This window comes from Vicia villosa, linkage group LG2, assembly GCF_029867415.1.
Source record: "Vicia villosa cultivar HV-30 ecotype Madison, WI linkage group LG2, Vvil1.0, whole genome shotgun sequence".
Classification (NCBI taxonomy): domain Eukaryota; kingdom Viridiplantae; phylum Streptophyta; class Magnoliopsida; order Fabales; family Fabaceae; genus Vicia; species Vicia villosa.
In genome coordinates, this window is record NC_081181.1 from 123,608,754 (window position 1) to 123,636,682 (window position 27,929).

The window sequence follows — 27,929 nt, forward strand, 5'->3', positions numbered from 1 at the left end:
GTGCCTATCCCTTTTTCTTTTTCTTTATTTTTTATACAAAATACATTGGGTAGTTTTATCTTGCATGAATAGTGATATAATTGTCTTCATTAACTTCACCTTCATTAAAAATAGGCAAAATATTTTTTTAGTCCCTTATGTTAACCTCGGAGTTCATTTTGATCCCTTAACTTTAGAAAGTGTCATATTGGTCCCTTAACTCTTCAAAAGGTGTCATTTTAGTCCTTTTTGTCACATTAGAGACAGAAAAAATAAAAAAAAGATCGCTAAATCAGTCGCTAATATGATAAAAATGACTCAAATGACACCTTTTGAAGAGTTAAGGGACCAATATGACACTTTTTAAAGTTAAGGGACCAAAATGAACCCCGAGGTTAACATAAGGGGCTAAAAAGGATATTTTGCCCTTAAAAATATTATAGAAACTAACATCTATAGCATATAGTTTTTGTCTTGCATGTATCACATTTCTATCATCGTTACTCTGTTTTTCCTCTTTGTAAGTATTGTCAATATGTTGGAAGCTCATTGTTGATGATGAAAACAGAAAAACAGAAGGAAAGAGCTGAGTCATAATGAGAAGTTTAATTGTTTCATTGTATGAAGAATAGTAAGGGACTGCTATATATGCATACACTTGTTGTTAGAGTTAGTTGAACAAATAAGCATACCTAACTATACAACTAACTATACTAGAAATATTTGGCTATACAAGACAAATACATAACTAATTGTACTACTATAACAAGTTTAAGCTAATACCCTCTACAGATGCTACAAAGTTGGACTTGGTTAAGAAGACAAAGCTAGAAAATGCAGTGGTTTAGTGAATACATCGGCTAGTTGAGCTAGTTGAGGAGTAGTAGAAATAGATAGCAAATGAATGAGTTTTGATGGAAGTTTTTCTCGAATCACATAGCATTCTGGCTCTATGTGTTTGTTCATTTCATGAAAAGTAAGATTGTAAGTCAAGTAAATAGAAGATTTATTGTCTCAAAAACAAAACTTGGATGAGAGAAACTAATTAAGAAATCTTTAAACAGATATTGAAGCCATTGTAACTCACATGTTAAGGATGCCAATGTCAGATACACAACTTCAGTTAAGGATTTTGAAGATGTTTTTTTTTTGGATTTCCAACATAGAAGAGAAGGTCCAAGAATGACACAAAAACCAAGAGTTGACTTTCGTATCATGGCACCTGGCCCAATCTGAATCAACAAAACCATAAAGTTTCAAGGCACTAGAAGCTGAAAAATAGGATTCCTTTAAAGGGTAAAGATTTAAGATACCTTAGAATTCTAGTTGCAGCCTAGTAAATATGGTAAGAGAGGATGGAAAACATATTGGCTTAAATGTTGAACAACATAAGAAATGCCAGACCTTGTGTTTGCCAAGTTGATCAACCTGCCAATCAACCTTCTATAAGAAGAATGATCCTCTAATGGTTGGCCATCTGTGGTAGACAACTTGAGAGTTTGATCAAAAGGTATAAAAGATGGTTTGGCTACAAGAAACTTTGTGTCCTCAAGAAGTTCAAGGGTGTATTTCCTCTTATTCAAAAAACGTATGTATTTGACTTATCAATCTCAAAGCCCAAAAAAAATCTCAGTTGACCAAGATCCTTAATTTTAAACTCCTTATCCAAAATATGTTTGACAAAGTTGATTTTCTGAACTGAGTTCATAGCAAGAACTATATCATCAACATAAACTACCAAAGCAATGAAATTATCCCTGCTTGATTTGATATATAAGGAATGGTATGCCTATGATTGAGAATATACCAAAGAGATCAAAATAGAATAAATCTTATAATACCACTAGGCATGGCAATCGGGTGGGGATGGTTTGACCATTACCACCCTCGTCCCTCTCCAAGACCCAGTCGGAGGTAACAATTTATCCCCCGCGCCCACCCCAACAAGAATTGGGTTGCTCGCCCCGCCCACACCTGCATAATTTTTCAAAAAAAATATTTATTTATTTTCATAGCAATAAAAATCAATAATTAAATTAAATATTTGATCATTTTAAGAATAAAATGTACTTAAAGCATATGATATATGTACAAGATACAATGGATATCTAAATAGAGTTGAAAACCAAGTAAAACTACCCGGCCTAGCAGTTGAATATGCTGCGCGGTTGAGCATAACTCGGAGCACAAAAAGCATTTAATATTAGCTATTGCAGCAAATAAAAAAACGCTTGGGGTTTACATCATTATGAGCTCACACCCGGTTTCATAAACGGGTAGTTATATAAAACATCATAACAAAACAACAAAAGGAATGAAAAGTTCTTTATTGATTATTAACGATAATTGTGCAAAATACAAAATCTTTGGCCTTAAAAGACTGCGACTTAGTCTCCATGGCTTGACCATTCCCAAAATGGGAAGCATCTTTAGAAGAACGTTTAGACTCATTGGCAGTCCGGATAATGCTTTCTTTCTTTCTCCTCAAACTACATCGTTAAAAGGAGAGAAAGATCTTAGGGGCAGAAGTCCCCTAGCCTCCCCTTATATAAAAAGTTTGGGGAAAAGGCACAAGCATATTGTCATACCCCAAAATTTTCCCACCTCATTTCATTCACAATGATTCAAAGCTCAAGAGTTTCATCAAGGCATTCTCCTAAACAAGGATCTCCTAAAACTAGGGTTTGGTACATTCATGAGGAAATTAACAAAATAAAGGTCTCCAATGAGGTTTCCCATGGTTAATTATGTTTCAAGGCACCTCTATGTCAAAAGCCAAAGCCCAATTCCAAAGTTTACTCATTCAATGGCTCAGATGATCCACAGTCAACTGGTTTGACCTAAAAAGGTCAACCATAGTCAAAGCACAGTCAAAACCTCTGACTTTTGGTCAACATCAAGTATGGAAGAACATATTCATCATTTGATCAAAGGTTGATCATGATTCATCAATAGAAACTCAGAAATGAACAAATGCAAAAAGGTTCAAATTAGGGTTTCTTTAGGAGAAAGTCAACTCAACTTTGACTGGCCATAACTTTCACATGGAACATCAGAAATTCCTCACTCAAAGCCTATTTGGAAGGAAATTGGATTCTCTACAACTTTGGCTCTCACAAGCCAATGCCAGAAATGCTTCATTTGGAAGATATAGCATAAAAGATTATAGGTCCTTTTCAAAAGTCAACCGAAGACAGTGTTTTGTCAAAGGACATATCATCAAAATAAAATCTCCAAATGAAAAATATGTCCCAAAGTGGCTTATAGAGGATATCCTGATGTTTACAAAAAGTCCTAGAACTCCTTCATAGCTTAAAAATTGAGGGAGATATGCTTTGTCAAAGTTGGGTAATCTTGGAGGTAAAATGTGAAATAAAAGAGGTTCAAATTGGAATTTTTTGCAAAAGGGCCTATCTTTTATGACTCAATCTTGGTCCACAAGCTATCCAAACCATGTGCCATGAATTATATCATTTTATTAATTTTTATACAATTTTTATTTCATTTAAAAATGATTTAAAGTGATATAATTGAAGGAAAAATAAAAAAAAATCGAATTAAAAGGTTCATATTGGCCAATTCCAATCACATTTATGGCAAATTGGCAGTGTAATTTCGTGGTATATTGATTGGAAAAAGATTGATACAAAATTGGACAAATATAGAAAGATCCCATTCAAATTTTAAATGAAAATTTCTCAAAGTTGCAAGATTGGATTCAAAGGGGTTGTGGACTATTTTGTTAACCTAAATTGTTCCCCTTTAAATATACAACACAAGCCAATGCATTAGGGGTTGGAATTTCTATTCAGAAGCACACGTATAAGAACAAGAAGTTTACCAAGAAACTCAAAATCGGTTTGTGCGAATTGGAAGGTTTCAACAAGATTTAATGCGTGCAAAAGCTTCCTCGAGGCATTCTGAAGGTGACTGGGTACTTGCATAGCATCAACACCCCCAGATTAACCTCCAATTAGCCAAGGTAGGGTGCTCAGAACTTTGAATCGATTAACATGATGTGTGCATCCTCATAATGTTTTGATTGTATATTTTGATTTGTCTTAGTGTTATGAACGTTTCTGGGCGATTCTATTTGAGTTTGTGTGGTTTAAACAAGAATCACCATTAATAGACGAATTAGGGTTCTTGATTTCAAATTGGGGGTTTTCGTTAGAGGTAAAATTAAGATAAATCAAGAACATAATCAGGTTCGCATGATTGAAACGAGGAGAATAGGATATGTGCGAAAAATTTATGTGTGTCTGTGTGCAATTCGCTATTTTCCAGGTGTGTTTGCTACGAAGAGAATCGTAGCAGATTCGTAGCTAATCCTACAGGTTTTTTACAGGTATGTTGGGGACGATGATGAGTTGTCATCTTATGATTCGTTAGTTTGAATTGCGCGCGCGTTTCATTCACTTCTGATTATTGTTTTTTATATATAATACTGGGTGCGTATATATAACGAATGGTTCGTTTGGTTAGATTGGCAAGGGAAAGGTTGAGTGAGCGAAGGGACGAGGGTTCGATCCCTCGCTCCCCTATTATTTTTTGTGACAAAGTTTGTTTAGTGATCCCATGTCATGCCTGCGTTGTTAGTTGTTGTGTACCCTCAAGATCCAGCCATAGGATTTCCATTAACCTCAATCCAGCGCACCCAGATCTAGTCCTTATACCATGAGCCTTCAGGTCTGCCACACCAAATAAAAACCTTAAACTAACTTATTTATTTTAATTAATTTAAATATTTTAGTTAATTCCTTTTAATATTTATTCATATAATAATGAATTATTTTCTTAAATAAATTAATATATAATATGAATATTAAATTTTTAATTTATTGATTCGTTCCGATTAAATCCATTAATCGTGATGGGCAATAATCGATTTTCTTAAATACTTATTTAATTAAAATAAAAAGTTTTATTTGGCTAAAGGATTTCAACCAATTTTATTGGTTGCGATGATTAGCCTATTTTTCCATTGAAACTCATTGTTATATATAATCGAATCAATCGATTACGAGGGATAATGATACAAATTAAATAATAAAATTTCTAAAAAATACTCTCATTTATTATTAGTGATAATTGAATCCATCAATTAAAATTGGTAATAATACACTACTAATCTTTTAACTATGGTGATCAAATCTATTGATCATCGCGGTTAATAGTACATATTAAAACCAGGGTTGTACGCCCAAATCTAAAACATTCAAACACTTCAAATCAAACTACGGATTTTCATCCTTTTCAATCAGGCAACTCAAAATGCCTTTCAAGGCACAATTTCTAAAACTACGATAGGCCATTCAAAAAGCCTTCAAACCATATCAAATCAAATTCTAATTCTAAGGGCGTACAACCCTTTCCCGAACTACGTTGACTCTGATTCTCCCTAAGGAGATACGTAGGCACTTGGCAACAAGGCGAGTCCCCCTCCTCCAAATTCTAATCATGTTCAGATAATTAGCTTTTAACCCTATTTAACTTGTCCGTTACCTTTCTTTATGTTAGCCATAAACCTAACCTTATAGTGCAAACCTTAGGAAAGGGTTGAGGGTGCCTAACACCTTCCCTCGGCCTGAATATAGTATCTTATCCTGAATCTTTGTAATTGTGTAAAGGTTTCCTATTCGCCTTGGCAGAATAGGTGGCGACTCTAAAAGTCTTAATTTTTAGGGCAGGTTGCTACACGTATGTAAAAAGTGAAAACATTAAAAGCCTAAAGTGCACGAAAATCCAGTTTCAAACCGATTTAAGACTCGGATAATACGTGAATAAAAAGTCACAAAAGGCAAAGTTGATCATTACAGAACCAGGAGGTTGAAAAACTATCACAATTGACCAAGGCCTATTTGACTACTAGAAACTCCAATCACATGAAATAACTATTCCAGTCACTAGGGGATATGAACCTGATCTCAATGGTTTGGGACTTATCATAATCACATACGAGTTGTGCTAACACAATGTCAACGGTTTGGGGCTTATTAAAGCCACATCCGAGTTGTGCAAACCCGACCACCACGACTTGGGGCTCATTAAAAATCATATAAACTACTTGTTGTCTTGTTGAAATTGATAAAGAACAGGAACTATCAAGAAATGTAAAGCATAATTTTCCCCGGGTACGTTCCAACTCGGACAAACAAGACTATGTCTTGCGCATCCAAACAGCAAATCTTGTGTTGAAATATTAACAAAGATAACAACTGATCAAATGTATAAGGCGCAAAGCCGGCTTGAATAAATTTAAAGGCAATAAAAATAACGCCAGGCTAGTTCATGATCGGGCACCAAAAGCCCTACAAACTCCGCGCCCAAGGGGCTTGGATACATGCACCTCAGATTATGTTTAAGTCGTGATATAGTACAAAACTAAAATCAAAGCAAGTAGTAAAAGCAAAATGAAAAAAGTACCCTAAACCAGACAAAATCCGTTAGGTAACTTAAAAAAATCCGCTTAAGGTTCATTAGCCTAGAGCTATGGACAAGAGGGCTCATTAGCCGGTTAAAGTTAAAACCACGGACCTTTCATCTGCTCCTGACACATGTAATGGTCATAAATATCCGAGACCTTTATGGCCGTGCATATCTTCTCGTCAACGAGGATCCATACTCGGGGGGCTTGTTCCATACTCGGGAAATTTATGAAGACGCGGCTTATAGCGTGGAATACGTATATAGTCGAGCAATATGCCCTTCCCGACAAACATGTACAGCAGAGAATTGCACATAGTTAGAAGATGGGTACTTAACCGAAATCCGGTTATACATCCCATAAATCTTCGGGCCGAGTAATGTTAACCGACCGGGCATAGTTGTGGAACTCATTATGCAATCGTTACAAGCCAATATGGGTTATTACAAGCATTACAAACCATTAATGAGGCGGTTACAGGTTATTAATGGACGGTTACATGGCCATTAATCACGACTATTCAATATGAGCTAAGCCCTACATTATAAATAGGCCCCAAGATCTCAGAGATAGGATAATCTAGTCCATCCCTAAATAATGACTTACAAAGGGGCTCCCGTAAGAGGGATAAGCCAGACGCCATCTTGGAACGAAGTGCCTATCCAACTGCTTCCAAATCCCCAAAGTCATTCACAAAGCCATCCAGTTCCTAAGCTTCCCTCACCTCTGAGGGCAAGCTCCACTATACTAAGTTTTTACACAAGAACAATTATAATACTTGGCCATTTTCATTTAATTTGTATTTGAGAAAAATGAACAATAATTATAATAAACTCGATATTTTAAGATTAAGTAAGGTTAATGGGTAACAAAGATATAAAAATAAGAATAATAAACTAATGCTAATAGGTGGGTGTGGGGAGGGTACTAAAATCCCCTGCTCCGTAATTAAAAATCGGATTTTCTTTGCACCTGCCCCCACCCCCAATTAAAACGGATTTTTTCGTTAGATTTAAGGGACAATCGGGTCTGATTTTTTTGTCATGCCTAAATACCACAACCTAATTGTCTATTTTAAACCATACAGTTATTTTTGAAGCTTACATACATGAAGGGATTTGGAGACTGAAAGGTCAATACGGAGGTTCATATATACTTCTTCATTCAAATCACCGTGGAGGGAAGCATTGTTAACATCTAAATGTTCCAAATTCCATCCTCTAATTGTAGCAGTAGATAATAACACTCTAACTATAGTAATCTTAGCTACAAGAGAAAATGTATCAAAATGATCAATACCTTCCATTTAAGTGTAACCCTTAGCTACTAGCTTAGCCTTATACTTCTCAATAGAACCATTGACCTTATATTTGATTTTGTAGACCCTTCAACAACCAATCTGAACCTTTCTAGGCGGTAGGTCAACTACAGTCCATGTTTGGTTTGCTGCAGAGCTTGCAATTCAACATGCATAACATGTTTCCACAGTCAAGCTTATTGGCTTATTGAAATATGTTGGGTTCAATATTTGAGGATATGGTGCAGAAAAAATGTTTATAGGCATCTACTGTAGTAAGCTTACGTTAAATACTCATAATGACGAAGAGGGCATATGTTGGAACAAAATTGGTCAGTACTACATCCTTAAGATTTTGATGATAACAAGAACAATTGGGTATACTAGTTTATGTTCAAGTGTGCAGGACATGTGCGGGACCATATACTAAAACTTATGATACAAGTTAAATTCTGACACTAAATTTGAACATTTAAAGAAAAGCTTGAAGATCCTGAATCTTAAGAATCAGAACTTGAGCATCAGACTCTGAAGGAGGTCAACTTTTGAAGACTATGACTTTGAAGTAGGTCAACTTCTGAAGACTCATACTTTGAAGACCAGACTTTGAAGAAGGTCAGCCTCTAAAGATCCAGACTTTGAAGATTCAGGCTTTAAAGCTAGTCAAATGCAAGGATCAAAAAGGCTCTGAAAGGTCACTATCAAACTCCTAGGTCATTTTGTCTTCTTATGTTCAGGTGTAGAACCAATAAAAAATTTGCATGAATAGTGTAATACAGTGGGAGAACTGACTTTTATTTTCGCAAGCAAAATGTTATGGTGAGCAAGAGTCACCATCGACTTTTATTTTATCCAAGTAGGAAAGGTATAAAAGAACAGGAAAGACTTTCTTTGAAAAGAGATTGAGTTCGGGGGGTAGGTTATGAAAAGGGAAGGTGTAAGCACCCTTTTCATCTGTAGTTATCTACGGGCTCTTAGTTGCTTAGCTCACTTGTTTGTTTGAAATGTTGAAAAGGTGTCGTGTGTGTTTAGAAAAACAATTTGATTTTGAGAATGTCTAAAAAGACAACGTTAGACAACGGGGTGTGAAAAGCCTTTGATTTGAATTGTTGTGAGCAAGCACTTAAGAGTTCCTACCCTAAGTTCGTAAGGTCTTTCTGATTAGTCACAGTTTTGCTATAATTCATCAGTCATCTCGGTTAATTTTTGTGATGTTTGGTTACTAAATTAAGCCAATTGCAATAAAAATGTCATTGTTTTATAATTGTTTGGCCAATTGGTTTGATTCCGAGACTACTGATCTTTGTGGGAAGATTTTGTGTGTTTTTGCAGGTAAAATGGCGAAGAAGTGAGTCGAGCATTATTCAGACGCAACTCCGGACATGTGTGAAAGTTAAAGAAAAAGACATTCTGCCCAAACGCATGTCCAAACGCGTCTCCAAGCCTCCAGGAAGCCAGAAAACCATGCTGCTGCCCATACGCGTCCCCAAACGCGTCCCACTCCAGAAGGGAGCAAAAAACATGAAAGTCCTGCTCACATGTGTCCCTGGACGCGTTTCTGCTTCCCACACGCGTGCCCAAACGCGTCCTTAAAGGCCAAAAATGCAATCTCTGGCCACATGCGTCCCTGGACGCGTTCCAACTGAAGAAAAAGCAAAGAAAAAGTCCCCTCTGGCCACACGCGTCCCTGGACGCGTCTCCCTGCTCCACACGCGTTTCCACACGCGTTTCTGCGTGATACCTTGGGCTTTAGTTGCAAAAAAGCCCAGAAAGAGAAATATAAAAAGAAGAAAACGCGTTTGGGAGAGGATTCGACGAATTTTTCAGAAAAAAATAGAGTTTAGAAGACTGGAGAACTCAGGATTGGCGGAAGTTTCATGATTGAAGACTACGACACGTCCAAAGATTGATTCATCCAAAGATTGCTGTAATGAACACTGTTTTTATTTTAGTTTTATTTTCTGTTATGAGTAGCTAAACCCCCATTGCTAGGGGGGTGACTCTGATTTCAATTGTGATGAACATGTTGAATTGATGCAACAATAATATTAGTTTCTATTCAGTTGATTTGTTCTTTGTCTGATCGTAATGCTTTTCCCGTCAGAAAAACGGATTTTGATTTTGATAAGTGATTTTAACTGGACAGTAATTCGCTTGTTGACATGATTTAGAACATATGATAACTCATATCTCCTAGGACTAGGGATATCTTATTATGACCGGAATTCTTGTTATTTGAATACTTGATCTTACCGTAATTACCTATGGACATAGTAATTAGGTAGAGATGTCAAGAAAATCTTATTACTAAGGACTTAGAATGAGATACTCTAGAGAACCGGTAATTAACTGATGAACCTATGTTGTTGTATTAAGAAGATAAGTTTGTTACAAGAGAAATCATTCACCGAACCCCTAGCAATATGCTCATATCTGATAATTTGTGATTTATTCTTACCGTTTGTTTTAATATAATTTTAGTCATTATTATACAACATCAAACCAAATCCACAAGTTCTTTTGTTTGATTGAATCATTATAGAACTTATATTGCCACAGCAATCCTTGAGATCGATACTTGGATATTTTCCACTTTATGAACTACATCGGTAGAAAGTAGTACACTTGCTAATTTCCGATCAAGTTTTTGTCGCCGTTGACGGGGATTGCCAAAATATAAGTTAAATAATAATTCAATTGAATTTTTGTTGCTCTGCAACTAAAATTATATTTTGTTTTTCTATTTGCTCATCACTAATAAATGTCTAATCTTTTTATGCGAGGTAAGGCCTCAGCAGAATTTCTTTTTGACGCAGAGTCAGAACGATCGTTGCAAGCTAGACTTCGGAAAGCGAAACGAGAAAGACTGGAAGCTATAAAAGAGAATCAGACACCTTCGGAATCTGATAGAGACGAGACTTTTTCTATTCATTAAGAGCATTCGGATTCGGAAGCTGAAACAATGGCAGCTCCCGTAGAAAGTCTGTTAGGTGATTATGGTGGAGCAAATGCACCAACCAGCCGGATGACGATTGTGAATCAACCGTTCGATGTTGCTCACTTTCAGTTGCACCCAGCAACGATACAACAACTTGAAAAGAAACCTTTCTCTGGAAGAATCAATGAAGATGCAAACAAACACTTGCAGAGGTTTCTTACTATGACAACGTCGTTGAAAATAGAGGGGCATTCTGAAGAGGCGGAGAAATTGGTAATGTTTTTGTTCACTTTGTCAGATGATGCTGAAGAGTGGTTTTACTCTTTGCCTGCTGGAAGTATCACAACTTGGCAACAAATGGAGACAACGTTTCTGAATGAGTATTTTCCTGCTTCTGTGTATATCCGCAAGAGATACGACATAGTTAATTTTAAACAGAAGGAAGGAGAATCACTTGGAGATGCATATAAAAGGTTCAAGCGGTTGTTAGTTGCATGTCCGACTCATAACATGGATGTAACCGAACAAATGCAGAACTTTGTGAATGGTCTGAAGTTGAAAACTAAGCAACTAATTAACACAGCTGCCGGTGGTTCAACAAATTTTAAAACAGCCACGGAGATAAAGAAGATCATAGATGCTATTGCAGCAAACGAACATTTAGAGTTGTATGACCGCAGTGTTAATCAACCGGAGGGGTTAGTTGATTTGAAGCTGTCAAATCAAGTTGTGAAAATGGAAGATCAGATTCCAGCTGAAGTTGAGCACAGATTGAAACAAATGGCACTTGAAAAGCAAACTGTTGCACAGGTTCAACCAGCTCAGCCGATTCAAACGGTAAATTGTGAAATATGTGGAGGACCTCACTTTGCCATGCATTGTGTGGTAACAGCACAACAGGTTGAGGAAATTAATTTTTTGAAGCAGAACAATCCCTACTCCAACACTTATAATCCAGGATGGAAAAATCATCTGAATTTTTCCTAGAAAGATCAACAAGGAAATGTTCCTAAACAAGTGCCTACTCCATATCAAGGTTTACAACAACAACAACAATATCGACCACCACCACAACAACCATATCAGCAACCATATCAACAACCTCAGCAACAATTTCAGCAACAAGGACAAAGAAAAGCAGATTGGGAGATTGCCATTGAAAAAATGGCCGCTCAAAGCTCTCAATTCCAAGAAGAAACAAGGAGTAATTTTCGGAACACAGGTGCATCGATTAAGAATCTTGAAATTCAGATGAGTCAAATAGCACAACAACTAGCAAGTCCTCAACAACCTGGACCTCTACCTAGTGCAACAATTCCAAATCCCAAAGATCACAATAATGTGAGTGCCATAATCACTAGAAGTGGTAAAGCAAAAGAAGCTGTGAAGGAAAGTGCCGAAGGAGAAGAGCTATTATTGGAAGTTGATCTAGAAATAAAGGAAAATGAGGTAGAAGCTGAAGATTTGGTTGTGTCGGAACCTGTGACGAAAGAGAAGGAGGTTGAGCCAAAACCCACCATTAAACTTCCTTTCTCTACAAGAAATAAGAAGAAGGGGCAGCATGAGAAAAATTTTGAAAAATTCTTGGAGATGTTCAAAAAGCTCGAGTTAAACATTCCATTCCTGGAGGCATTGGAGCAAATGACTACATATGCCAAATTCATGAAGGACATCATCTCAAAGAAAAGAACCATCGATCGTGACCCTATTATTCTAACTGAAACGTGTAGTGCTATTTTGCAGGGTATGAAGATCCCGGTGAAAAAGAAGGACCGAGGTTCCGTGACTATCCCTTGCACAATTGGGGATCGGTCCTTCAAGAAAGCTCTTATTGATTTAGGAGCAAGTGTGAGTCTTATGCCGCTGTCTATTTACAAAAGGCTAGGAATTGGTAAAGTGCAAGATACAAGGATGACACTCCAATTTTCCGATCACTCAGTAAAGAGACCATACGGGATAGTAGAAGATGCGCTTGTAAAGATTGATAAGTTTGTGTTCCCGGTGGATTTTGTCATCTTAGAGATGCCGGAGGATGAAGAGATTCCGATAATTTTGGGAAGACCATTCTTAGAGACGGGAAGATGTTTGATAGATATAGAAGAAGGCACAATGACTCTGAAGGTATATGATGAGGAGTTAAAAATTGATGTTCGCAACACCATGAAGTATAAGGATGATGTTACAACCAGTCAACATATTGAGGTAATTGATCAAATTGTTACTGATGCACATGCTTTGAATTCACAACAATTACCTTTAGAGAGGGTGTTGAGTCTATCAATTTTTGATGAAACGGAAGTGGTTGACGAAAAAGAGATGGAAGTAATAGCAATGATGGGAGCGATACCAACTTTGAAAGGCTCTTGAGAAAACCGATGGGAGGATCTAAGGCAACCTTTAATGGAGGAGAAGAAAGATGAACCAAAAAAGGGGGCTGAATTGAAACAACTTCTGGAAAACCTCAAATATGTCTTCCTAGACACTGAAAGTAAATGCCCGACTATAATAAGTTCCCACCTTGAAGTTCTCCAAGAAAACAAGCTTGTCGAAGTTCTGAAGAAACATAAAAGTGCCATGGGATGGTCGATTGAAGATTTGAAAGGAATTAGTCCTACGGTTTGCATGCACAAAATTCTCATGGAAGATGATCAAAAACCGGTAGTCCAACCTCAAAGGCGGCTAAATCCTGCGATGAAAGAAGTGGTCAGAAAAGAAGTTGTGAAACTATTAGATGCGGGGATGATTTATCCTATATCTGATAGTGCTTGGGTGAGCCCGGTTCATGTGGTACCAAAAAAAAGGAGGAACTACAGTGATAAAAAAATGAAAAAAATGAATTAATCCCTACAAGGACGGTCACTGGATGGAGAGTCTGTATAGATTATAGAAGGTTGAATCTGGCTACAAGGAAGGATCACTTCCCGTTACCTTTCATTGATCACATGCTGGAAAGGTTGGCAGGTCACGACTATTATTGTTTCCTCGATGGCTATTCGGGGTATAATCAGATAGCAGTGGCACCAGAAGATCAAGAGAAAACAGCATTTACGTGCCCGTTTGGTGTCTTTGCTTACAGAAGGATGCCATTCGGGTTATGTAATGCCCCCGCTACTTTTCAAAGATGCATGCAAGCCATCTTTGATGATATGCTTGAAAAGCACATGGAGGTGTTTATGGACGACTTCTCAGTTTTTGGTAAGTCTTTTGATAATTGTTTAACTAACCTTGCTCATGTGTTAGAAAGATGCCAACAGACAAATTTAATCCTCAACTGGGAGAAGTGTCACTTTATGGTGCGAGAAGGTATAGTGTTGGGTCACAAAATTTCCCACAGAGGAATAGAAGTTGACCAAGCAAAGATCGAGGTAATAGCAAAGTTACCCCCGCCAATGAATGAAAAAGGTATTCGAAGTTTCTTAGGGCATGCGGGGTTCTACCGCAGGTTCATAAGAGATTTCTCTAAGATTGTCAAACCCTTAACTACTCTTTTGGTTAAGGATAAAGTTTTTACTTTTGATGATGAGTTTGTTGTAGCATTCGAAACAATAAAGAAAAAATTAGTGTCAGCACCAATTGTTGTGGCCCCGGATTGGTCTCTACCTTTTGAGATCATGTGTGATGCTAGTGATATTGCAGTAGGGGCAGTCCTAGGACAACGTAGAGACAAATTGCTACATGTTATTTACTATGCTAGTCATGCTTTGAACCCTGCACAGATGAACTACGCAACAACTGAAAAGGAGTTGCTAGCGATTGTCTTTGCCTTTGATAAATTCAGGAAATATCTGTTGGGTTCTAGAGTCATTGTTTACACTGACCATGCTGCTTTGAAATATCTTTTTGCTAAACAGGACTCTAAGCCAAGACTGTTGAGATGGATTTTACTCCTTCAGGAATTTGATGTGGAAATTCGTGACAAGAAAGGGTGTGAAAACACTGTGGCGGATCACCTTTCTCGGATGTCACCCATTGAGGAGACCGAAGATAAACGACCAATAAAGGATGAATTCGCAGATGAACACATCCTCGCTGTTATTGGTGTACCTTGGTTTGCCGATTATGCTAACTATCTGGTAGGTGGGGTAATCCCAGATGATTTTGATTTTAACCGCAGGAAAAAGTTTTTGCATGATTGCAGGTTTTACTTAAGGGATGACCCCTTCTTGTACAAGAAAGGAATAGATGGGCTGATTAGAAGATGTGTTCCAGAGGAGGAACAAAGAGACGTACTCAAAGCATGCAATGACTCGGAGTATGGGGGGCATTTTAGTGGGGATAAAACTGCTGCAAAAGTCCTACAATCTGGTTTATATTGGCCTACCCTATTCAAGGATGCTCATCATGTCGTCCGAGAATGTGATAGATGTCAAAGAACAGGTAACATCTCCAAGAGAAATCAAATGCCTCAGAATGCGATGCTGGAGGTAGAGTTGTTTGATCTGTGGGGAATTGACTTTATGGGCCCTTTTCCACCATCTTATGGAAAAAATTACATCCTTGTGGCAGTAGACTATGTATCAAAATGGGTAGAAGTTGTAGCATTACCCACCAAAGATGCTAAAGTTGTGGTGAACTTCCTTAAGCATAACATTTTTTCTAGGTTTGGGGTACCCCGAGCACTAATTAGTGATGAAGGTTCTCACTTCTTAAATAAACTGATGGAAAACTTGTTGAGGAAGTATAATGTTAAACACAAGGTTGCTACCCCGTATCATCCTCAAACAAGTGGGCAAGTCGAAGTCTCTAACAGACAAATAAAACAAATCCTTGAAAAGACTGTTAGTGCTTCTCGAAAAGACTGGTCCATGAAGTTAGATGATGCGCTATGGGCTTACAGAACAGCGTACAAGACGCCAATAGGTATGTCTCCTTATCAACTGGTTTATGGTAAATCCTGTCACTTACCGCTCGAACTCGAGCACAAAGCTTTTTGGGCCACCAAGTTCTTAAATTGCGAATTGTTAAAAGCTGGTGAATCTCGAATTCTTCAACTCCAGGAGTTGGAAGAGTTTAGGAATCACGCTTATGAGAATGCCAAGATTTATAAAGAACAAACCAAGAAATGGCATGATCAAAAGATTCAGAAAAAAGAGTCTTGGGAAGAACAACTGGTGTTACTCTTTAATTCCAGGTTAAAGCTATCTCCTGGAAAGTTAAAATCACGATGGTCAGGACCATTCTTGGTTCACAAAGTGTTTCCCCATGGAGCGGTGGAACTGAAAAATCAAACTAACGGAGATACATTTAAGGTGAATGGACAGAGATTAAAACCGTACTATCAGGGACAAGGGAGTGGTCTAATTGACAATGTTCGTCTCACAGGGTAAGATGAACGACCGTCGAGCCAGACGACGTTAAACGAAGCGCTTCTTGGGAGGCAACCCAAGGGAAGTATTTTTATTACGTAACTTCAAATTTTATTCTTTACTATTTATGTGTTATGTTCTTGTCGTTTTTTTTGGTGTGTTTCGATTCTTGTAAGTCAGGGAAAATAAGAGCACAAAATATGTTTAACATGCACTCTCGTATGCATACTACTCAAGTTGCAAAGTTCCTGCCCAGACGCGTCCAGAAACACGCACCTGACTCCAAAAGTCCACATTTTTGCCCACACGCGTACTGAGACGCGTCCCAACGACCACAAACTCACACTGCTGCCCAAACGCGTGTGGGGACGTGTGCCAAGGCAGAAATTAAGGTCAGCTGCTCAAACGCGTCCACAGACACGTCCCTTCGTCCACACGCGTCTGCAGACGCGTCCACCTTCTCCAAACGCGTTCCAAAACGCGTCTCCAACGGTAAGAATTCTTCACACGCGTTTCCAGACGCGTTTTCAGGTTTGACAAAATTATAAATACCCCCCCTTCATATTTCCAAACGCGTCTCATCCTGCCTCTGTCTGTATTTTGGTTCTCTTACCTCTCCAAACGCGTTTCCCCCCTTTTGAGTGTATTTTTCACTTTCTTTGCAAGTTTTGTGTGTTGCTTGTGTGCAGATCTTAGTTTCACTACCTATCTCCCACTCTCATCTTATGGCTAAGCGACCCAACAAGGGCAAGGAGGTCATGCCATCTACCTCCTCATTTGAATTTGACAAGGAAAGGTTCTCATCTTCTGCTCATGAACAAAGGTATGAGAGTTTGGCTGAGCGGAATTTTATCGCTGAAAGAAAATTTGATTTGAAGAAAGGAGAGTATTCTGATATTATGGCCACCATCAACAAATACAAGCTAAAGCATGTCAACAGCATCATTCAACCTGTTTTTGCAGAGTTGGTAAAGGAGTTTTATGCTAATGCGTACAAGGTCTCTCCTGAGGAACCTCAATTCACTAGTTTTGTTAGAGGGAAGCAAGTTCCTTTCGGGTGGAAATCTATTGACAAAGTGCTGAAACTCAAATTCAAAGATCCCGTCTGCAAATATGCTGAAAACAAAAGGGCGATGCGTAGGAGTTGGCCATATGATGAAATGTTAAATACATTGCCAATTCAAGGACAGGGATGGTATGGTTTTGTTCCCAGTAATGACCCAGAGAATGTTCCCAAGAAAATTTTCTCTCGTTGTTTAGCACCTGTCCCTAAGGCGTGGGTTTCCTTCTATCACCATAACTTTGACACCAACATTAGTGGCTCAGAGTTAACTACAGGGAGAGCTTTAGCCGTCTACTACATGCTGAACAACGAACCAGTGAATCTGGGGAGGATTATTGCAGACGACATGGAAGCTATTGCTCAATCTAAGACAAAGAAAGCATTGGGCCACGCTTCTGTGATTCTACAGTTATGTTTGAAGGCAGGTGTTGACGTTTCTATAGGTGGAATTCAGGTGATGCCTTCTAAAGCGATTGATACCACATGGATCGCTCAGATGACAATGATTGCCAATGAGGAAATCAACCGATAGGGAACCCGAAGCCAACCTGAAGATCTTGGCCAAGAGGACCACCCCATGCCTGATACATCTTCTGGAGTGACCCCCACATTCCGTCATCACACATTTGTGGATGAGGATTCATATGCTCATCGGGTAGAGATGCGCCAATTCTGTTTCATGCAGGATATGTGCGCTACATTTAATATGTCTGGGAAGTATCTCACCCACGAGACTGATAAATGGGCTGCTGCACAGCGTTACCGAAACCGTGCAGTTGCGGATCCTCCGGCTCCTTTTTATGGTCGTTATCAGATACCCGGTTTTTCACATGATATGCAGATAGGCACACCCATAGCTCCTCAAGCAGCTCCTCGACCTCCACCATCAACTGATCCCATGGACCACTTCCATCCTACTGTTGACGACATGGAGATACTTCGTCAAGCAGATATCGATAGCATTCACCAGGACCTTGGCCTTGCTGATTAGTAGTTGTTTGGGTTTTATTCTGGTTATTTATATTATTTTTTTGCTGTTGTATTTGTGTGTGCGTTTTCTTCTGTTTTGTTGTCTTTGTTTCGTTCTGTGTAAGTTTTATCTGAATTAATGAAAACAAGTTTGTCTTTTATTTTCTGAAATATCCGTGGTATGTATTGATAAAAATGGCAACAACTGGTTGACTGGACACACCTTAATTTTTTTAAAAAAAACAAAAATACTAATCCACACGTGTACTTCCAATCTTTGATAACTTTTGTTGTTTTGTTGTGGTAGATTACACGCTGTGGAAAAAAGCTGCAAACTCACCATGTCTGATTGAGACATCGCATCTAGCTAAATGCAGTGTAGACGTCGCTCATCTCTACCTGACCTGTGAGAATCAAAAAAAGCCAAACACCATATATCTTTTGAGGGATGTCTGGTATGCTACTTTATCCAGAACTTGCACTTATTCTTCGTGATTCACACTAGACTTGACATACACACTGAGGCAATTTTTTTCTTCTTTCTTTCCCATCCCCGTTTCTCATCTATCCTACCGTGTTCAGAGTAATGTGGGTCGTTCTTGAATCTGTGTTTCATTCTAAGTTTGGGCCGCGTTTGGAATATCAATCTTTAAGTTTGGGGTACTGCGCACAAACAAGTGAGTACAAGAAAAATATTTTTACACCAAAAAAAAAAGGAAGAAAAGAGGAACACTCACTAAAGGAAATACTCGGCGATTTCAAAAAAAATGAAGATATAAAATAAAACTCCAAGATAAAAGGAGGAGTTAGAGCTGACCGGTAAGAAATCTGGTTGTACCTCGGTTCTGTTTGAAAAAGAATATAGAATGTTATGTGAGAAGATATACAGTGAAAGATCGGGTAACACTTACTCTGAACCCGGAAACCTCTAACCTTCACTTTTCTTATCCCACCTTAACCATAGCCCCGTTACAACCCTGAAGACCTCAAAAAGTGTGTGTGTGTCAGTGTAGCAAAATATGGTGAGAACATTTTCAAGCTTATGGTATAATGTGCATGTCTAGATTGTTGAGCGATCAACCATTTTCAACCAATCGAGAGATGTTGTGAGAGTGTGTTATGAGATAGCGACTGATGCATTGCGTTTATGTGAAACTGTGGTGAACAGTTGGATATGGTGAAAATGCATAGCTAACACTCCAGCAGGTAACTATCATGGTAGAGCACAAGAGGAGGAAAGTATGAGGTGAATGTGTGATTCTTTTGAACAAGTTGCTTGAGGACAAGCAACGAGCTAAGTTTGGGGTTGTGATCAGTCACAGTTTTGCTATAATTCATCAGTCATCTCGGTTAATTTTTGTGATGTTTGGTTACTAAATTAAGCCAGTTGCAATAAAAATGTCATTGTTTTATAATTGTCTGGCCAATTGGTTTAATTCCGAGACTACTGATCTTTGTGGGAAGATTTTGTGTGTTTTTGCAGGTAAAATGGCGAAGAAGTGAATCGAGCATTGTTCAGACGCAACTCCGGACATGTGTGAAAGTTAAGGAAAAAGACATTCTGCCCAAACGCATGTCCAAACGCGTCTCCAAGCCTCCAGGAAGCCAGAAAACCATGCTGCTGCCCATACGCGTCCCCAAACGCGTCCCACTCCAGAAGGGAGCAAAAAAATGAAAGTCCTGCTCACATGCGTCCCTGGACGCGTTTCTGCTTCCCACACGCGTGCCCAAACGCGTTCTTAAAGGCCAAAAATGCAATCTCTGGCCACATGCGTCCCTGGACGCGTTCCAACTGAAGAAAAAGCAAAGAAAAAGTCCCCTCTGGCCACACGCGTCCCTGGACGCGTCTCCCTGCTCAACACGCGTTTCCACACGCGTTTATGCGTGATACCTTGGGCTTTAGTTGCCAAAAAAGCCCAGAAAGGGAAATATGAAAAGAAGAAAATGCGTTTGGGAGAGGGTTCGACGAATTTTGCAGAAAAAAATAGAGTTTAGAAGACTGGAGAACTCAGGATTTGCGGAAGTTTCATGATTGAAGACTACGACACGTCCAAAGATTGATTCATCCAAAGATTGCTGTAATGAACACTGTTTTTATTTTAGTTTTATTTTCTGTTATGAGTAGCTAAACCCCCCATTGCTAGGGGGGTGACTCTGATTTCAATTGTGATGAACATGTTGAATTGATGCAACAATAATATTAGTTTCTATTCAGTTGATTTGTTCTTTGTCTGATCGTAATGCTTTTCCCGTCAGAAAAATGGATTTTGATTTTGATAAGTGATTTTAACTGGACAGTAATTCGCTTGTTGACATGATTTAGAACATATGATAACTCATATCTCCTAGGACTAGGGATATCTTATTATGACCGGAATTCTTGTTATTTGAATACTTGATCTTACCGTAATTACCTATGGACATAGTAATTAGGTAGAGATGTCAAGAAAATTTTATTACTAAGGACTTAGAATGAGATACTCTAGAGAACCGGTAATTAACTGATGAACCTATGTTGTTGTATTAAGAAGATAAGTTTGTTACAAGAGAAATCATTCACCGACCCCCTAGCAATCTGCTCATATCTGATAATTTGTGATTTATTCTTACCGTTTATTTTAATATAATTTTAGTCATTATTATACAACATCAAACCAAATCCCTAGGTTCTTTTGTTTGATTGAATCATTATAGAACTTATATTGCCACAAAAATCCTTGAGATCGATACTTGGATATTTTCCACTTTATGAACTACATCGGTAGAAAGTAGTACACTTGCTAATTTCCGATCACTTTCCTATTCTCAAGACTTTCCTTGAGTGATAGTACTATCCATACCATATGAGGGCAGGTAGTCCTATACATTAGATATACGGGTCGTCGAAGGGTCATCAAATCGTCATAGGGGCTATCCATACCATAAAGAGGGTAGGAAGTCCTATGAGATATGAATAGTCATAAAGGCAACCAGTAGAGATACCTTAGCAATCCGAAGGGACTATCATCATTTATCGAAGGTAACTCGAGGGACGAGATCATTTCATTGTAGGCAACTCGAATGGACTATGATCTTTATTCCGAAGGGTCAATGATGATTTTGAAATGTAGGCAGCATGTGCTAAGGTATCCCTACACTTCGAGGGACATGGCTATTATTTTCCGAAAGGCAACCAAGAGGGGAAACCCTAAAGGTGAGTGTGTGCAGCAATCACGTGTGTTGTGTTCAGATATTTATTTATCTTGAATTAAAGTTAGCTAGCGATTGATTTTATATTGTCATACAATCCTATTAACCATACATCTAAACAGGTATATTGCAGTTTATATAGTGCGGAAAATAAAATGCGGAAAATAAATCTACGCTATTACAAAAAAAAACCTTTGCAACCTAGACATCGATTTCTAGAATTGAACTAAAACATAAATTAAATAATCAAATAAAAAGGCGGAAGTTAAACAACCATGCGACATTCATAGAGTTTTGAGACGAGAAGAGAATTCGGGAGAAATTAGGTTTAAGTGAAAAAAGCTTGATTTAAAGAAATTAAGGTAGAACCTAAATTAATCTAATTATAAAACTAATCCTAATCATTTAATTAAATTAATTATGTACAAAATCAAAATTAAGATTAATTAACCTAATATCTAAATTAAACCCTAAAATTAAAAGTTAATCCTAATTTTATTTAATTAAGGAATATCAAGAAGTTAATTAAGTAAAATCCTAAAACTAATTATTTTTAATTGAATGATTAAAAGTATTTAAATAATTAAAACATAATTCATTGAATGGAATGGGAATCCTAATTATGCTAAATTAAAATTAAATGAAAAAGTTAATTAATCAAAACCTAAGTCTAAATGATGGGTTAATTTATTAATAAAAAAACATAGAGAAAAAAAGGAATTAAAAAAAGAATTGAAAACCATAAAAATAACAAAGGGGAGAACATTGGGATCCTGTGCTGCAGGTTCCTGAAGCTTCACGGTGGAACCTCATATTCTGGGCCCTCAGATATGGATCCATGTGCATCTCACGGTCAGTTCATGGTGGTGTGTCATGGTCGCGCGCGAAGCTGGTTGCATCAGATCTAGCAGTAGGTTAATTCAAACAAAATGGTAAAAATGATCTAAGATACTAGGGTCGAACCCCTGCTCCCTGGGTTTAGAGTCCCTTCGCTTTGCCAACAGCACCATCATTGCTCACTGTTATTGGGTTAATCAACAACAAATAAATATTTAAATAACAGTTAAATGGAAAAATTCAAAATAAGTCAAAGTGGGACCCTTGCTTTTCTGCGTAACCAATCAGAGGAAGAGAGAGAGGTTGGACTTGTTTGACCAGCCAATCACACGGTGAGAGGAAGAGAAGAGACTTTGACCAGCCATCTGCATGCGTACGCGTGTGACGAGATAAGACAAGGAGACTGTTCATCGCCTCCTTTCTTTTTCCTGCGGAATTTGTCGCGGGTTTTCCTTCCGATTTACCTGCGATTTTTACTAGCTATTTCATAACCAACCTGCAATCATGGAACACGCACAAAGACAATCTAAACATGAATAAGTGGCACCCAGATCACCTAAATACAACCCCCTGAATCCAAATCAAGCATTGGTTTTGGCTAAAACATCCTATACGATGAGATTCGAAGGAAAAAGTGTTGGAGCCCTAACAATGGTAATTCTTGATTCATGGCTTGAAGCTCTCATATTGTACGTTAAACCTGCTCTAAACAACTCCAATAACACATTAGCACAGGTGTTTATCATTAAAACAAAGCACATATGAAAAAAATCGAAAACCATATATGTATGAATGTGAAGATCATGAAGCATGCGTTTTTGGTTGTTTTGATCTTATCTCATGACAAATACCTACTCTTTGTTACCTTAGAAGGAGAATGGAACGACTCCTTTAGATTGATATGGGCTGCACTGGGAAAAACGAAAAATCTTACTTTTCTTGAAAAGTTTGGAGTTTGAATAGGGTTATGAGGCAAGAGATTTTCGTCCCTGAGCAAGGCTGATTACTTGTGAATATATAGGATATCAAATTAGGGTTGAAAGAATGGAAGAAAATCATGCCTTGAATGAAAGAAATATTTGATTTGATTCTTATATAAAATCTTTCTTTTTTTGGATTGACTTCTATTTTGTGCAATTTTCACGATTTATTTGGATGAACCTGGACTTAATTTAATCAATGAGTTTTTTTCCATGATTTTATTTGAATTTATTTGGATTTTATTTGATTTAATAATGAATTTATATGAATAAATCCAAAAATAAAATAAAATAAAATCATAAAATATAATCCAAATAGTCTTTGGGCTTATTTTGACCTTAAAATCACGTGGATAATCCATAATCCATGGCCCATTACTTAAAACTTTGAATTTGATCATTTAGGTTTTCACACTTTTCTTGAAAATTGACCAACTTATACCAAGCATATCTCCCTCATTTTTAATCATATGAAGGTGTTCTTATACTTTTTAGAAAGCTCAAAGAGTCCTCTAAAAGATCCTTTTGGTTTCACCTTCATTGAGTTTACCGTGTTCATTTACCATCCTTTGAGAAAAAGTGTCTTTTTTTGGCTTTCAAAAGGACCTATAATGTATTAGCTTGTATCATTCAACTGGTGCATTTGTTGACTTTGGACCCAACACCAAAGTTGTAGAGAGTCAAATTTCCTTGAGAATAGGCTTTGGTTGGGGAATTTTTGATAAAGTATGAGAGAGATATGATCAGTCAAAGTTGGATTGACTTTCTCCTATAAACCCTAATTTAATAACTTGGACTTTTGTTGATTTTTGAGCTTTCCTTGATGAATCATGAACAACCCTTGATCAATGATGAATATGACTTCAAGATATTGATGTTGACCAAAAATCAGGAGTTTTGACCGTAATTTGACCATAGTTGACTTTTGACCTAGCATAATCGACTGTTGACCCTTTGAACCATTGATTGAGCAATCTTGTGAATCAAAGCTTGAAAATTAATATGGGGATTCTTTGAAGCATATAGGAAGCCATGAAGTCCACCTGAGGTGTCAAAAATCTCTTTTCCCTGAGAAGAAACAAAACCCTAGTTGGGGATCTTTCGCTTAGGAGAAGGATGAGCATGCCCAATTCTTGTGCAGTCTTGTGCATTAGAAAGTCATGTAAGTCAAAATATGATGGGAAAATTTTGGGGTATGACCAATAGTGAGGATGGCATGGATAATTCCTTTTGAAGCTAAGGAATTTCAAATGACTTTTATCAGGCATTAACCATTTGAAGCAAAATTACAATGTCTCTGATCAAAGCTTCTCCAGGACTCACATGTGCAAGAATTCTTCTCCAACGACTCTTTTATATATAAGGAGCTGAAAACTTGAAGAACTATAATGAAGTATTGACAAACAAATAGTTATTACTTAGTCAAATAAAAAGTATAAGTTTATCTTAGAATTTCTTAACACTTATATATTCTAGAATTTCTTAAGTCTTAAGAGTCTTTTGTGTTGTACTCTTTTTGCACCTCAGATTGTATATCAAGTGTAACTCTTAAATAATTTCTCATCTCTAAGTTAGATTGTAAGAAGTCTCTTGATTGTGTGCTTGAGCATCTGAAGTTTCTTGCTTATGTGCTTGAGCATGTGAAGTCGCTTGCTTGTATGCTTAAGCATTAGAAGTCTCTTATTTATGTGTTTGAGTATTGGAAGTCTCTTGCTTGTATGCTTGAGTATTTGTAATCAATTATGATTAGGGTTAATAGTTATTTTGCCCCCTGCCATATAGGCGAGTTTTGAAAAATCTCCCTGTAAAAAAAAAGATTATGTCCCTAACATTGCAAGATTCCTCTATTTTGACCCCTGTTGAAATCCAGTCCCCAGAATCTATTACGTGACATTTTTTATTTGTTTTTTTATTTGACGTGGAAATCTCAGTTAGCTAGAATCTATTACGTGGTATTTTTTATTTGTTTTTTATTTTTTAATATGATGTGGAAATCTTAGTTAGTTTTTTTTATTTTTTATTTTCTTAAATCCACGTGGCAGACTTATTGTTATTTTACTGTTGAAATAAATGTTAAAAGCCGAAAATTTAAAAACTTCAACGATGGGACTCGAATCCTATATATTAATAAATAAAAAATTCCACGTAATAGGTTCTGGTGACTGGAATTCAACAGGGGTCAAAATATGGGAATGTTGAAATGTTAGGGACGAAATTTAAATTTTATTTTTACAGGGGGATTTTTCAAAACTCGTCTATATGGCAGGGGAAAATATCTATTAACCCTTATGATTATAGTGTAATCCCTTAGAAGTGCAAGGGGACTGGGATATATTGTCGTGTCTCTCTTTCCTTGACTTTGTAATTCTAAATTTATCTTATCCGCTAAAAACAATCATATATGTATTAGATTTTAGACCTTGTGTTTAGATCTGATAAAACACTTTCATCAAAGAAATAAAAAATTAACACAATTCGACCCTCCCTTTTGTGTTTTTCTCACCTTCAACATAAAATATGTGTCCTCAACCACACAATAAAATACACTGAATTACAACGGTAAAAATGAGAATCCATAACATAAAAAAAATTATGAGTTTCAATAGAAAAAGAATAAGAATGCAAAAGTTGTTACAATACAAATCAATAGAAAGCTATAAATATTACAAACATAAAATACTAAGTTATTCTTAACCTAATTATAATAAAATGGTCAATTGACATATTATCTAACAAAAACACTTCATGTAATAACATAATCACAAAAAAAAAAAATTAAGTCACTCAAGATAGGTAACATTATGATTAGTTGAGAGGTTTATCTTCTCTTAATATATTGGGAATTAATCTCACACTAAGTATCGCACATAAAAGAATCCCTTACAGTTCAACTAGGTCAAAGGAAAGACTAACTTCTAAATTCATCCATTAAACATATGGTAATAACCTGCAAAATCCATAAAATTTCTAATATAAATCACAAACTTAAATTTTTCCACTAAAAAACATTATCAATCTTGAAAGAGTCGACATAGAATTCCTCTAAAGCTGACAATTGTTGGATCTGTTTTGGTGATTTGAATGATATAATAGATAACAATAAGAAGCAAGGGGGATGAATAAGACTCAATCTCAGTTACAGTGTGGAAGAAGTGCATTTGAAGAATGTGGTTTGAACGATTTGGGTTTTGAAGGCTACCCTTTCACGTAGTCTAATGGGAGAGAAGCTGATTAAAATATTCAATGTAGGTTGGATAGGGCGCTGGCTACCCAATCTTTCATTGAGAAATTCACAACTTTGAAATTTTTCCATTTACCTAGATTTGGTTCAGACCACGTAACGTTGGGAATTGATTTAGATGTATTTAAAGATAGTAATGATGAGAGGCAGAAGTATCTGTTCAGATTTGAAGAGGTTTGGGCCAAAGATGACAGGTGTGAGGATTTAGTTAAACATTGCTGGAACAACGCAAGCCTTGAAGGGATGCAGAAGTTCAGATCAATTCAAGAGTTGGGGGGAATTTTTAAAGAGTATGGGTCTGGGGCTGTTAAGAAAGAGCTGGGGAGGATAGAAGAAAAACTGAAGGATAAAGTAAGCTGGTATTTTGGAGAGGAGATTATCAGATCATATAGAGCCCTTGAAAGACAAAGGGATGCCCTACAAAAAACTGAAGAATTAATTTGGTGGCAAAGAAGTCGTGATGTTTGGCTCAAGGAGGGAGATAAAAATAATAAGTTCTTCCATGGGAAAGCTTCTCAATGAAAGAAAGTTAATAGAATCCAAAATTTAAAAGATAAAGGTGGTAATTGATGGGCAGGAAGAAAGCGTTGTGAAGAGCTGCTGAACAATTATTTTGCTAGAATTTTTGCAACCTCTAATCCGATTTATATTGAGGCCACTTGTGAAGTTGTTATGGACAAGCTTTATGAGGAGCATCAAAATATTTGTGAGAACAGGTACAGTGAGGAGGAAGTGGAGATTTCTCTTCATCAAATGCACCCTTTTAAAGCCCCAGGCCCAGACGGTCTACCAATTATCTTCTATCAAAAATATTGTCATGTGGTTGGGAAGGATGTGAAAAAGATGGTGCTGGGAATTCTCAATGATGGTTAAGACCCTACTGAAATCAACAACACTTTTATAGCCCTAATTCCAAAGACGAAAAACCCCACTACCCCCAAAGAGTATAGACCCATCAGCCTTTGCAGTGTGATTATGAAGTTATATACAAAAACCATTGCGACCAGGCTGAAGTTGTTCCTCCCGGAGATTATCAATGAAGAACAAAGTGCATTCGTGCAAGGAAGGTTGATTACGAATAATGCACTCATTTCTCTAGAGTGTTTTCATTGGATGAAAAAAAGAAAAAAAGGGAAGAAGGGTGCGATGACCTTGAAGCTTGACATGTCCAAAGCGTACGATAGGGTCGAATGGGATTTTGTTATTGAAGTCCTTAAGACTATGGGATTTCCGAATTCTATGGTCCAAGTGATCTCTAGATGCATCAAATCAGACACTTACAAGGTTTTGTTGAATGGAAAACTAAGTAATGTGATCTCCCCATGAAGGGGAATCCGTCAAGGGGACCCCCTTTCTCCTTACTTGTTTGTTTTATGTGCAGATGTTCTATCAGGAATGCTAAGGAAGGAGGCAAGCTCGAGAAGCATCCATGGAATTAGAGTGGCGCGGAGTGCTCCAGCAATCACGCATCTTCTATTTACTGATGATAGTTTACTTTTCACCAGAGCCGTAGTTCCAGAAGTTGATTGTGTGATGGAGGTTTTAAGAAGATACCAGATTTCATCGGGGCAGGTGGTTAATTTAGATAAGTCTGAAGCTTCGTTTAGTCAAAATATAGTTGAAAGTGAGAAAGATTTAATCTGTAACAGGATGGGTGTAAAGACAGTTTAAGCTCATACTAAGTATCTAGGATTACCTGCTTT

General features: G+C 37.3%; 2 protein-coding genes across 2 annotated transcripts; both read left to right on the forward strand.

The window, feature by feature from the left end:
- Positions 1 to 10,665: 10,665 nt before the first annotated feature.
- LOC131649921 (uncharacterized) lies at positions 10,666 to 13,008 on the forward strand. The gene is made up of 3 exons (XM_058919658.1): positions 10,666 to 10,914; positions 11,176 to 11,541; positions 11,629 to 13,008. Exons 1-3 carry the CDS (start codon positions 10,666 to 10,668, stop codon positions 13,006 to 13,008), a joined length of 1,995 nt encoding a protein of 664 aa, XP_058775641.1.
- A 923-nt stretch (positions 13,009 to 13,931) lies between these two features.
- LOC131649922 (uncharacterized) lies at positions 13,932 to 17,542 on the forward strand. Its single transcript, XM_058919659.1, has 4 exons — positions 13,932 to 14,043; positions 14,176 to 14,318; positions 14,493 to 15,950; positions 16,637 to 17,542. The coding sequence occupies exons 1-4, from the start codon at positions 13,932 to 13,934 to the stop codon at positions 17,540 to 17,542; spliced, it is 2,619 nt and encodes an 872-aa protein (XP_058775642.1).
- Positions 17,543 to 27,929: the final 10,387 nt, after the last annotated feature.